This window comes from Megascapheus bottae, chromosome 6 (assembly GCF_031878675.1).
Source record: "Megascapheus bottae isolate mThoBot1 chromosome 6, mThoBot2.hap1, whole genome shotgun sequence".
NCBI lineage: Eukaryota > Metazoa > Chordata > Mammalia > Rodentia > Geomyidae > Megascapheus > Megascapheus bottae.
This window is the reverse complement of record NC_143514.1, coordinates 78,729,172-78,743,337: the sequence shown is the minus strand read 5'-3', so window position 1 is coordinate 78,743,337 and position 14,166 is coordinate 78,729,172. Positions and strand designations below refer to the sequence as shown.

Below are 14,166 nucleotides of genomic sequence, written 5' to 3'. Positions count from 1 at the left end.
TCTTGATCTTCTAGAATTCTGCCTCCTAAGTAGCTAGGATTAAAAGTGTGAGTAACCAGAGTTCTGAAAAAGCTGGTTCTTTGAAAGATTAAGGAAAAAACAAACAAAACTTACAGCCAGATGCCAGTGGCTCACACCTGCAGGAGGCTAGTCAGGAGGCTGAGATCTGAGAATTGCAGTTCAAGGCCAGTCCAGAAAGGAAAGTCCATGAGACTCTCATTTCCAATTAACCATCAGAACCCTAAGTGGTGCTGTGGCTCAAAGTGATAGAGCAAACTAGTTTGAGTGAAAAAGAGCTCAGGAACAGTGCCCAAGCCCTGAGTTCAAGCTCTACAACCCACCCCTCAAAAAAAAAAAAAAAAAAAAAAGGATAAGTATCTAAGCCAGGCTAAGAAAAAGGAAGATCACGGGGCTGGGAGTTTGGCCTAGTGGTTAAGGTGTTTGCCTAGCATGCATGAAGACCCAGGTTCGATTTCTCGGTACCACATACATAGAAAAAAGCCAGAAGTGGTGCTGAGGCTCAAGTGGTAGAGCTCTAGCCTTGAGAAAGTCCAAGGACAGTGTTCAGGCCCTGAGCTCAAGCCCAGGACTGGAAAAAAAAAAAGAAAGAAAGAAAAAGAAAAAGAAAAAGGAAGATCACACAAAGTACTAGTACCAGAAACAAGGGGGGTGGGGAAAGCAATGGAAGAGATGACATCTAATCAAGATGGAACTGACCGTATACATAAACTGAATTGAAACCCCTTCTACACTATTTAAAGATAATTTTTTGTTGTTTTTGTCAGTCCTGGGGCTTGAACTCAGGGCCTGAACCCTGTCCTTGGGGTTTCTCAAGGCTAAAGCTCTACTAGTTGAGCCACAGCACCACTTCTGGCTTTTTCTATGTATGTGGTACCAGGAATTGAACCTGGGTCTTCATGGGCAAGCACTCTACTATAAGGCAAAACTCTCATTCCAAGATAATTTTTAAACACATATTTTTTTGTTGTTCTTGGCAGTAGTAGTGGTGATGTTTGGTTTTGTTTTGGGAGATTGTTTTTTTTTTGGGGGGGAAGGGGAGCATAGAAAGGGAAGAAGGAAGAACAAATATGATCACCCTAGTTAGTAAACACTATGTAGAAAATGAACTTGTAACTTGTGGGCAGGGATAGGAAGGGGAAACAGGAAAAGCAAAGCAAGGGGAGCCAGGTGCAGTGGCTCACCCTGTAATCCTAGCTATTCAGAAGGCTAATAACTGAGGATCAAGGTTCAAAGCCAGCCAGGGCACAAAAGGACCTGAGATTCTTATCTCCAATTAACCTCCAGAAAACGGGAAGTAGGGCTTTGCTCAAGGGTAGGGTTGGTAGCCTTGAGCTGATGAAGAGCTCAGGGACAGCCCCCAGGCTGAGTTCAAGCCCCATGACCTACAAAAAAAAAAAAAAAAAAAAAAAAAAAAAGTCCTCATTACCAGACTTATGAAATGGTAACCTCTCTGTAGCTAAGGGACAGCACCTAGGCCCTGAGTTCAAGCCCCAGGACTGGAAAAAAAAATTTTAATTAATTTTCCTGATATCCTATGACTTGTGTATTATGATTGCTATCTTCATCTTACAGATGAAGAAACGGAGGCACAATGAGATTAAATAACCTATCCAAGATTATAGAGCTAGGTAGAATTGGAATCCCAACAGTTTAGCTCCAGTCCTTGCTCTTAACTGTCCTATGGTGTTCCTATAGAGCCAAAATTCCTGAAGCAGAAGTATGACAAGGAAGGATGCTCTGACAATGAAATCTGCCCTCTGAAATGAGCATGCTTCCTGATGACAAAGCTTCCAGGAAGGGCTGCCAAACTGATGTCCTTCATGCTAGAGAGGAATGTCACATCAAATTGTGTACCAGAGCAGTTCTAAACTTTTGTTAATTCTATAACTGTGATTTGAGCTACATAGGCAAACTTCTGTGCTCTTTATATGGGAAAGTGTTGAAATTTTATTACTAAGATGTGTTATTTATCCAGAATTTGGGGGCGAGTGCTACGGACTGAACCCAACACATGCTAAGAATGCATCTACCACTGAATACACACCAGCTTCACCCAGATTTTCTTAAACTCCACTCATTTTGTAGCCAATCTTCTAGCTCAATTCTACCTGAGAAGTACATTATCGAGTCTTCCAAATTTTTGCTCTCTGGATCTTCTTTATTTAAAAAATAACAAAACAAGGTTAAATAAACTTGAGACTGGACTCCACTGATCATTTCTGCTTTTCATAGCATAGAAAAATAATCACACTGACAATGGTAACAATCTCTCTTGTCTCCTCTTCAGTAAAACAGGTTAAGATACATGATTTACAAAGTCCCTTCCATTTCTAGAACTCTAGCCATATAACTCAGAAGCTGAGGTTTTTAGATAAATTAGCAGATTTTTTTTTTAAGCTTAGGGCTGTTAAAAGTACTTAACATCCTAATGCAATAATATACAAGTAACCAGAGCCTATTTAAGTGAGGAGGCAAATTGCCAGGTTTCAAAGTAAAGGACTCTCTCTCACATAAAAGGGTAGAAAGGATTAGATGGCCTCTCAAGGGGAAACTGGATTTATGGAATGTAGTCTAGGCAAGGACATCAAGGATAAGGCCAAAGCAAGCAAGCAAACAAATGGCCCTAGAACAGCAGTTCACAACCTTTCCCACTAGCCCACCCTGTGCAGGCTCCCATCAGGCCTAAGTGTTCCTGGGGAAAGCCAGATGCTGAGCAACCCCAACTGATTTCACAGGAAAATAATAAAGCAAACAACAGCATGAACTCTGCTTATCAGGTTAGTTGAATGGGTGTTTAACAATGAAAGCAACCATTTAAAGGTCTTTAAAAGGCCACTTTAGCAAAATAAACAAAAAAGGTAATTTTTTGGTTAACAAGTAAACCTTAAAAAAGAGCCTGGGAGTTTGGCCTAGTGGTAGAGTGCAAAGACTTGGGTTCGATTCCTCAGTACCACATACAAACAAAAAAGCCAAAAGTGGCACTGTGGCTCAAGTGGTACAGTTCTACCCTTGAGAAAACCCAAGGACAGTGCTCAGGCCCTGAGTTCAAGCCCCAGGACTGCCAAACCAAAAAAAAAAAAAAAAAAAAAAAGCTGGTCAGCTGCTAGTGGCCCATACCTATAATCCTAACTATGCAGGAGGCTGAGATTTGAGGATCATGGCTAAAAGCCAGCTGGGGGTGGGAGTTTGGCCTACGGTAGAGTGCTTGCCTAGCATGCACGAAGACTCAGGTTCAATTTCTTGGTACCACATACATACAAAAGCCAGAAGTGGTGCTGTGCTGTGGCTCCAGTGGTAGAGCTCTAGCTTTTAGAAAAGCTCAAGGTCAATGCTCAGCCCTAAGTTCAAGCCCCAATACTGGGGGGAAAAAAAGCCAGCTAGGACAGAAAAGTCCCTGATTCTTAACTCCAATTAACTACCACCAAAAGGCCAGAGTGGAACTGTGGCTCAAGTGGTAGAGCACTAGCCTTGGGCACAAAAGCTCAGGAACAGCACCCAGGCCCTGAGTTCAAGCCCTAGGACCAGCACTGGTGGCTCATGCCTCAAATTCTAGCTACTCAGGAGGCTAGGATTTGGAAGATAACTGTCTAAGACCAATTCAACAATAAGTTTTCTGAATTCCATGTCTAAAGTAAGCAGCAAAATTCAAAGCATGTCTCAAGCAGTAAAGCACCAGTCAGGCAAGCAAGCAAGAATATTTCCAAAAATCAGTGTCCTACTATAAAGGCAAAAATAAAACCACGGGGGCGGGGGAAGGATGTGGGTGGGAAGGGCAAGTAGGAGAAAAAACATGGGAGGGGGTAACAATGTTCAACAAAAAATGTGCTGTTACATATGTAACTGTAACACCTCTGTACAACACCTTGACAATAAAATTAAATTTTCAAAATAAAAAGACAGTGAAAATGAAAAATAAAATAAAGGGGCCGGGAGTTTAGCCTAATGGTAGAGTGCTTGCCTAGCATGCACAAAGACCTGGGTTCGACTCCTTGGTACCACATACATAGAAAAAAGCCGGAAGTGGTGCTGAGGCTCACGTGGTAGAGCTCTGGCCTTGAGAAAGTCCAAGGACAGTGCTCAGGCCCTGAGCTCAAGCCCAGGACTGGCAAAAAAAAAAAGAAAAAGAAAAAGTAAATAAAACTACAGTCATGGGCCAGGAGAGTAGCCTAGTGGTAGACTGCTTGCCTTGCATGCACGAAGCCCTCAGTTCGATTCCTCAGTACCACATACATAGAAAAAGCTGGAAGTAGTGCTGTGGCTCAAGTGGTAGAGCTCTAGTCTTGAGAAAGCACAGGACAGTGCTCAGGCCCCGAGTCCAAGCCCTAGGTCTGGCAAAAAAAAATTAAAAAATAAAACCATAGTTGTCACTGACAGGCACACAGGCTCCTGGGCAATGGCGGCATGTACTGAGAGCCCAGACCAGACTTGAGAACTATCCTCGGGCCCCTTCCCACCCACTCAACTATAAAAAAAGGGAAGAACATAATTACAGGAAGAAGTGAATTAACTTTTACTTCCTTTCTATACATCTTTTGCAAGCTTTGCTTTGCAACTTCACCTATTATTTAGAAGTAAATTACAGATGACTTATCCCCAGATGTACAGGGTAAGATCCAGGGACCCCTGCGGGTATCTAAGAATTCACAAAAAAAAAAAAAAAAAAAACTAACTTTTCCAACTACGTATCTGTGCCAGGCTGAATTTTCTTCATCTACTTCAACCAGACAGACAGCACAGATTGAAGAATTTGGCTGTCTTTTTTTTTTTAATTTTCAGGGTAATGTATAGAGGGTTTACAGTTACATTCATAAGGATGTATGTACATCTGACTGATGTCTTAAAATGGACATCGAAGAGATTAGCAAAAACAGTGACTCTTCTAACTAAATTACTAGTTTTTTTCAGTTCTGGCAAAAAAAAAAAAAAAACCTAAAAGCTTTACGTGTGCTAGTCAAGTGTTTGTTCTTCCTCAGCCCCTGTCCTCTGTTTTACAAAACATGGTTGAGGGCCTGGAGTGTGGCCTAGTGGTAGAGTGCTCACCTAGCATGTACAAAGCCCTGGGTTCCATTCCTCTGTACCACATACACAGAAAAATCAGAAGTGGTGTGCTGTGGCTCAAGTATAGTGTGCTAGCTTTGAAAAAGCTCAAGGACAGTGCCCAGGCCTTGGGCTCGAGCACAGAATTAGAGAAAAAAAAAAGGGGGGGGAGGAGAAAAAAAAGAAAACATGTTTGACTTTCCTTTAAAAAAAAAAATCTTTTAAAGTCCTCAAGTTTTAACCATAGGGTGATGAGGCCAAACAATTTGAGAACCTTGAGGATTAGTTTAGTATCTCAAAAGGATCATCTTACACACTATAGGGGTACAAATGTTTTGTTTTGTTGATTCTAGGCCTGGATATACTGCCCAGGGTAGCTTAAAACTCCTAGGCTCAAGTGGTCCTTCAGCTTTACCTCTGTAGTTCTAGGGACTTGCACGCATATGAGTCTAAACAAGCGTTAGTTGATTGAGTAGCATTAGAAAATGATATAAAATATTCTATGATGATCACATTTTAAAACTTCACATAAACTTTACTTTTTTTGATAACTTTATTTTTTATTTATTTATTTTTTGCCAGTCCTGGGCTTGAGCTCAGGGCCTGAGCACTGTCCTTGGACTTTCTCAAGGCTAGAGCTCTACCACTTGAGCCTCAGCACCACTTCCAGCTTTTTTCTATGTATGTGGTACCGAGGAATCGAATCCGGGTCTTCATGCATGCTAGGCAAGCACTTTAACCACTAGGCCAAACTCCAGGCCCCTTTTGTCAAATTCTTTAATGAAAACCTTAAGTCACTGTGACCATAGTCATTCCTTCATGGAATGCATTTAGTAAATATTCTTTGATAGAGACAGGAATGGTGGCACAGGTCTATACTCTCAGAAAGCTGAAGTAGGAAGATCACAAACCACAGAGGCCAGCCTGGGCTACACAGTCCCATGAAAGGACTGGCCAGTTCCTGTGCTGAACACACACCAGCTGACCAATCTCTTCTCCCCAGTGCTGCACCTGGCCTGCAGAAGGTTCCAGAGTGCCTCCTCCTTCTCCTTCCTTTCCTTCTCCAGACTACAAGATAGGCTGTGGGGCTCCTTTTCCTCTCTGCTATGATCATTCAAATTTAAGCATTCTCCTTCTCCCTTGTCAACGTTTCCTGCAGTCTCACCTTCACCCATGTATGGTAGCAGTGACTGCCCATGGCTGCTGGTCCCCATGCTCTCAGGGCAAGACTATATGAGTAGGAAGCCAGCCCAGATGGAAGTGTAGCACTCTACCACAGTGAGCCTCAGCACTACTTCCAAGGAGTAAGTACCTCAGGCTGTCCCTCTGAGCACTCTTCCAACCGTGTGTGTGAGTGTGTGTGTGTGTCTGTGCGTGCACACAATGGGTTTCTAGAAAAGGCAGAAACTTTAGGAAGCCCTTTCTGGCTTCTCTCTCAGGCCTGTATCACCTCTGGCCTGCCATAGCCATACTCACTTCATTTTGCTTTTGGCTTTGAAGTCAAGAGGGTCCAGGCTCTACCCTTATTCTCTGCCAGGACCAAGACCTCTGGCCCCATTCAGTGACTACATGCCTCTCTAAGACCTCCCTGAGAAGAGAGGACGTGACTTCCAGCCATACTAGCCAGCCAGGAGCTACTTGGAGCCAACACTGGAACTCCCACACTCCCCTGAAGTTCTGTTCTTTTCCTGGGTCAATACCCAGCCAAGGACAATGCTTTCCATCTCTGAAGTCAGTCAAGCAGCTCCCCAACCACTTCACACTCCTAAACAAAGACCAATGAAGACCTCTCCATCAACAGCACCACACCTCTAATCCATAGCTTTCCCCAGTATCTAGGCAGCGGGCCACATCTGCATGGCTCGCCTACATCCTACACATCCTGCTTCTCTCGGTGGGTTCTGACTCCCACAACCTCCCACAACCCAGACATTAACGTAAGACACACCTCACATAAAACAAAGAGAAACACAACAAAGGTCATCCACTCACTTCCACCTACCACAGACATTACTTATTAAAATAAATAAATAAATAAAATAAAAGATAAGCCGGGCATGGTAGCTCATACCTGTAGTCCTACTCAGGAGACTGAAATCTGAGGATAACAATTTGAATCCAGCCCAGGCAGAAACGTTCCCATGAGACTCCTATCTCCAACTAACCACTCAAGTACCAGTGGCACTGAGATTCTAGTGGTAGGGTATTATCCTTGAGCACAAAGAGACTTGGGGACAAATACAAAAAAAAAAGGTTCCAAGAATTTTAATTATTTTTTTATCCTTGCCACTAACTACACAAGTAATAAGAAACTTGGAATAATTCATGAAGATATTTCATTTACTTTATTCATTTTTATTATTATGCTTAAGTAGTAGTTGTACCAAGGTGTTTCCATTCAATATGTCAATTTATGAGCATAATGTATCCTCACAAGTTAAACATAATAAGTTAATAATGTCAATTTATGAGTACAATGCATCTTCATAAGTTAAACATAACCTACTTTTTTTTTTTTGGGGGGGGGGGGGTCATGGGGCTTGAACTCAGCCTGGGCGCTGTCCCTGAGCTCAACAGCTCAAGGATACTGCATCCTACCCTAGAGCCAAGCCCCCACTTCCCTTTTTCTTTTCTTCCTTCACTTCCCATTTTCTAGAGGTCAACTGGAGATAAAGAGGCTCACGTCCTTTTGTGCCCAGGCTGACTGTAAGCCTTATCCTCAGATCTCAGCCTCCTGAGTAGCTAGGATTACAGGCATGAGCCACAGCTCCAGGCTGCTTTTGTTTTTGTTTTTATTTTGCCAGTCCTGGAGCTTGAACTCAGGATCTGGGCACTGTCCTTGAACACATTTTGCTCAAGGGGGATGTTCTGCCACTTTTGCCACAGCACCACTTCCAGCTTTTCCTGTGTACCTGATACTGAAGGATCGAACCCAAGGCCTCATGCATGCTAGGTAAGCACTCTACCACTAGGCTACGCTCCCAGCCCACATAACCTGCTTTTAATTCCCCAAATCATAAGTGACCACATTCCTTATTAGCCTCGATCTCCCATTTATTCTCATTGCGTTTTTTGTTTTGTTTTGTTTTTGAGAACTTAGTATATCTGTGCCCTGGGAGGTGCTGGGTATAGAAAGAGCAGCCAGCCTTCACTTTGAGTCTACTAGAAAACAAAAGCTGTCAGTCATTTTGATCCAAGTAGTGGCTGCTTTCAATCTATTGAAAGAATGTTCCTTTTCCAATTACTTCCCAATACCTTTTCCTGTTTTCCCATCTTACCTGAATTCCTACCCTGCTCAAGGCCAAAGATCAAGGCAGGTGAGCTACATTAACTTTTCTTTTTGTGTGTGTTGGAGGGGGGGGTCATGGGGCTTGAACTCAGCCTAGGTGAAGTCCCTGAGCTCTTCAGCTCAAAGCTACCCTACCCTTGGGCCTGGGCATTGTCCCAGAGCTCGGGGCTCAAGGCTACAGCCCTACCCTTGACCCAAGCCCCACTTTCCTATTTTCTAGAGATTAACTGAAGGTAAGAGTGTCAGGTCCTTTTGTGCCTGAGCTGGCTTTGAACCTTGATCCTGCGCCTCAGGATCAAGCTGAGACCCTTGATCTCAGCCTCTTAAGTAGTTAGGATTATAGACATGAGTCACCTCGACCAGCTACATTAACTTTTTAGTTATTTGCAATACTTGATTCATGAATTGTTCCTTGCTCAAATAAACTAAGCTTGTAATAAAAATTAAATAAATGATGGAGCCAGACGCCAGATGAAGTTGAGATCTGAGGATCACGGTTTGAAGCCAGTCTAAACTGTGACCTTCCGATCTCAGCCTCCTAGGTAGCCAGGATTACAGGCATGAGCTACCAGCACCCTGGCTGAAACTCTTGTCTCAATTAACTACCAAAACACCAGAAGCCGAGTGTGGCTCAACTGGTAGAATGCTAGCCTTAAACAAAAAAGCTCAGATAGTGACTGAGTTCAAGCCCTAGGACTGGCACATGCACTGAAAAAGCAGGAATCTTACCATGGGGCAGAGTGCCAGCTCAGTTGTGCACCAGCTGGTTTGCTTGAGAAGGTACTCAGCGGTCAAGGGTTCTGACAAAACCTGAGATGTAGCCCACGTCTGACTTCTAACACTTGACCATAGGTCCTGGGGTGCAGCTCAGCAGTAGGGTGTCCTTAGTGTATAGAAGCCTAGAATAAGTATCTTTGTTTCATTTTCAGTAGGTATTAAAACAAAGATGGCATTCATTTTTGCTGAGTTTTACCATGCATTTTGAGTCTAAAGCCATATTTCTAAGTCATATTCTGATTGAAGATTGGGTAAATAAGAAATTGTTCATTAAAGAAGTCAAAGGTCAGACAAAATAATTTACTTAAACCATATTCTTCAATTAATATAACAAAGAAATGGAATGAAGAAAAAACCATCACATTCTACACTAGCTTAGGAATCTTGGTGTTTTTTTCAGGTCCTTTTCATGAAGTGCAACCCAGTCCCAAAGCTGAGATCTTTCTTTTGTATGTGCTGCTCCCTGAGCCTGCAGCACTGGGCTGACCAACTCATTTTCAGGTCACCCCAGACATCTGACCTGAGGATGCTGGACACTGGGCCTCTCAGTGAGAAGTGGCAAACAGAGCTGCAGCCTGGATAAGTCCAAGATAGGAAAAAGAGATAAGATTCAACCCTAATGAAAACAAACAAGAGTCTCAAGCACAGTCCCTGTTCCCTCCCCCCACCCCTTCAAAAGAAAGGTCATTAAGCAAGCTAGTGCCCAGTATCAATGAAGTACAAACAAACTGAGTGGTAACTGTCCAGGTTAGGGAAGAAACATCTGGTTTCTGGGAAAGGCTGCAGAAGTAAAGAGATCTTTCAAAGTGATCTTGAATTAGTTCTGCTGCTGCCAGAAAAAGTAGGTTCAGATGGTTGAAGCCTCAACCAGAATTCCTTAAGTAGGCTCTTAGTTTAGACCTTGGAAAACTCTACTCACCAAAAATGGTTATTTTTGTTTTAGAAAGCAGCAATTAAAATAGTCCATTTTTTTTTCCTAAAATTTTAGTGCAGGGAGTTTGGCCTAGTGGTATAGTACTCCACGAAGACTTCAGTTCAATTCCTTGGTACCTCATACATAGGGGGGAAAAAAAAGCCAGAAGTGTTGCTGTGGCTCAAGTGGCAGAGCTCTAGCCTTGAGAAAGCCCAAGGACAGTGCTCAGGCCCTGAGTTCAAGCCCCAGGACTGGCATGCATAAATAAATAAAATTTTAGCCTATCTCAAATTCATTTTAAACATCCAAATTTCTTTTAAAGTAAGCTTAACCAAATCTTAAAACCAATGTTAAGAAATCTCAAGACTTGTCGGGTGCTGGTGGATCATGCCTGTAATCCTAGCTACTCAGGATGCTGAGATCTGAGGATCAAGGTTCAAAGCCAGCCTGGGCACAAAAGAACCTGAGACTCTTATCTCCAATTAACCTCTAGAAAACGGGAAGTGGGGCTTGGCTCAAGGGTAGGGTAGTAGCCTTGAGTCTGAAGATCTCAGGGGCAGCGCAGAGGCCGAGTCCAAGCCCCAAGACCTACAAAAAGAAAAAAAAAAGAAAAGAAAAAAAGAAATCACAAGACTTTTTAATTTCAATGTGCAAAATATTACAGTTGATAAAAACCTTTCTTGGTTCTAGTCTTCATATCTAAGAACCAAAATAGATGGTCTTTTTCGGCTAAAAACCAAGTAATACCAACACAGATAGGACAGGAGCTCCTAAGCCTTCCATTGGAAAAAGAATTCCTATAAACTGCTCACCTCTAAGCTTGTTCTAAAAGTATGCAACCAGTGAATTTCCAGCTTCACAAAGGCTTAGTTAATCAAGATAATGATTCTGGACTGGAATCCACTCTGAATTAATAATATCAATTGTTTCTTCAGCAATGATAGAACTATGATATGACCAAAGTATTATTTTGTCAGCATTTTTTAAAGTTAGGCGAAAATATATACTGCAGAATTCAAGCTTGCAAATGTATATCTGTACCCTAATGTACATCTCTAAGGCTTTCTTTTCAGTTTATTCAATTTATGCGTCAGGTGGAAATTAGGATAGAAAAATACTATGCATTCTAAAAAGAAATACAACGATCCATCCATTCACTCAATCACACAACACACATTTTGTGTCTACTGTTTGCATCTCCAGGCTTCAGAAAGGGAAATGATGGTTCAAACAGGGCAGTGAGGAAGGCTTAGAGTTCACATCACATTTTCTGTACTGGTCCTGTTCAATTTTTAAGCCACAAAAAGCACAATATTTCCATTTTAAATATTAAGGAGTCTGTGAAAATTGGAGTAACAGTAAATTATTTAGTTGGCTTTGAAATGCCATAACTGCCTTTATCGTTCTGTAATATGCATATAACTTTCTATTTCCTCTACCTCCATGTCTACTTCCTGCCCTATTTTGAGATCTCTATGACTAGAAAAAAGGCAGGCAGCCCGCCTGCCCAAAGATTGTTCTTTCTAATACTCTCATTCACTTCACTTTTTTTTTTTTTTTGGAGAACTAGAGCTGTAATTAAAAATGAAACTCTGGATTTTCTTCAAAACAATTAATCAAATGAAATGCAAATGATATGAGGAAATCTATCATTCTCGCCAGAAGTTTATATATGATCTTTATGGCACTAATCATGACTGGAGGCAGCTGGAGTATGAACATGTCATTCTGTCTTGCTCAATAAAAAGCTCAGATATTAGGCTGGGAGTGTAGTACGTAGGGTTACTGCCTAACATATACTAGGTTCTAAGTTCCATCCTCAGCCCTAAAGGGGAGAGGGGCCAGAGATTCAGATGTTAGTTAAAAACAGACATCTTCTCATAAGCCCACAGAAAGTACCTCTATGAATTACATATTTACATATAAAATTCATCTATAACATTTCAAAATGAAATTGTTTTATTAGCATTTCATGTAATATTAGACATTTTCTAACCTCATCTTGAAAGAACAAATGCACCAAAATATGTTGTTTAAAATGTTTTTATTTTGAAAACTAAGAAATCCATAACTGCACCAAGAAAAGCTCAAAAAGAAAGCCAACTAGACTGATTACAAATGACTTAAGTATTCAGCCCATTTGATTTCTGTCAGTCCACCATAATATTTATGAGTTTAAATCTATAGTACCTGAAGAAATTAATGAAACCAAACACCTGGACATTTTTAAAACACTGGTTTTAACAAGAAATGTTATCACCGACTAAATCAAATACACTTGAGCTGCTTCCAAATAAGCAAATCTAAGCACATAGTTTTTTTTTTTTCAGTGTGTGGGGTTTTCCCAAGAGAATTAAAACTCTAAGCAGCCCGCCTCCACCCCTCCCCTTGAATATTGGACCTTCGGACTTCTATTCTCCATCTGGAAAGAATATTTGAAACTTGGCTTGATGTAACTTTTAAAAATCCAATCGAGGGTAACCAGACAATGACTACGATCAGGATTTGACGAGTGGACAGAATGTTAGAGAGGAAATAAAGGAAGTATTCAAAGTTTATCATCCTTGATGTGAAGAAAGGCACATTGGAACAAAAGATGTATTTGGCCTCTCCTGCTCTTTAATCTGTGAACCCCCATACTTCTTTCTTTCCATAAGTCATGCTCAGGAAGAAACTAGAAAATGTTTTTTAAAAAGCTTGCTAAGTTGCAATACGTCTATTTCAATCGGGCTTCTATCAATCCTCCTTTCCAAAAATTCGTATGCACACACCTATGTATATGTGTATGCACATATATATCATATATATATATATATCAGAAGAATAGGCTACCCCTGGATTACTTTGGTCCAAGACTAGGGAAATGTTTATGCTTTCAAGATCCATTCGGAAACCTCTATCTGCAATGCGTAAGCGTTTCATTGGCAAGATCAGTCATTATCAGAAAGCAGGTAACGTTTAAAAGGTTAAGTGGATGAAGGTTAAAATAAAAAAGAATCGGTTTGCCACAAAAAAAAGCCTATGTGCCACCTAACTATAAACCATTTCCAGCCTGCGATCCCAGAGGCTTTGCTGGTCTGCCAAGGCCATGGTCTACGCCGCGCGCGGTCCACCTAAATCAGAGACTGCGGGACCTGGAGGCAGGTCTGGCGCCCAGGGTGGCCGCGGTCTCACACCGCATGGAAAGAATAAAAAACGGGAGAAGAGCGAGCGGTTCCGGGCTCCGCTCGTCCCGCAGGAGACTCGGTTTTCAGGACCCGGGGGAGGCGGCAGGACGGGGCGACGCGGTGGGGTCCACGCGCCGCGCGCCCCGCAGGCGCGGAGGACCGGCGTCGCGGGACGGCGCCCGGGTGGGCTCTTACATAAGCGCCCGCCGAGAACGGGGCGCGCACCCCGGGCCGAGCGCCCGGACCCCGGCGGCCTCCGGGGGCGGCGGGCAGGGTGGGCTGGCCGGTGCCCCCGCCGGTGCGCCCGCCCGATCCGCGCAGCGCCCTGGGGCCGCGGGGAGGGGGGCGCCCAGGGCGCAGGCGCCCCGCCCGCCCGCCCGCCGGGCTTCCCCGGGGGCATCTGCAGCGCGTGCCCACGTCCTCCGGAGCGGACCCGACCCCCACCATCGGACTCCGTAGGGCAGCCGTGCGTGTGACCCGACTCTCCGGCCTGGCTCCCTCTCCCCGGGATTCGAACCCGGGGCCCCGACCTGACGGCAGCCCTCGGATCCTCAACCCCGCGCGCAAACGCGGCCCCCGCTTACCTCGCGCGGCCCAGACGCCGCCGCCGCCGCCGCCGCCGCCGCCGCCGCCCAGCAGCCCGGTCAGTAGCAGCGGCAGCAGCCCGGCGGCTGGGACCAGCGCGGGCGCGGGGCGGCGCAGCATCGCTCCGGCTCCCGGCGCCGCGGCCGGCCCGCGGCAGGAGCGGCAGGAAGACGCGCGGGACGCCGAGCCGAGTCCTCACCGCCCGGGGCCGGCTGCCGAGCGGCGCGGCGGGCACCGGAGCCGGAGTCTGAGTCTGAGGAGGCGCCGCCGCCGCAGCCGCCGTGACGTGACGCCGGGCCGCGCGCTCGGCCGCGGGCGCCCTCCCACCTCCGAGAACCGTTTCGCTGGAGGCAGCGGCAGCAACTAAGATGGCGGCG

At 44.2% G+C, this 14,166-nt stretch overlaps 1 protein-coding gene across 2 annotated transcripts in view; it reads right to left on the bottom strand.

Annotated features, from left to right (window-relative positions):
• Positions 1-13,954, bottom strand: part of Clstn1 (calsyntenin 1) — a 70,156-nt gene extending 56,202 nt beyond the window's left edge. The window contains exon 1 of one of the 2 annotated variants that reach the window (XM_090335879.1): positions 13,789-13,954. In XM_090335879.1, the coding sequence (XP_090192005.1) occupies positions 13,789-13,909 (121 nt within the window). In that variant the 5' untranslated portion in view covers positions 13,910-13,954. The remainder of the gene's footprint in view (positions 1-13,788) is intronic. The other variant, XM_090335880.1, reaches the window with a different exon arrangement.
• Positions 13,955-14,166: the final 212 nt, after the last annotated feature.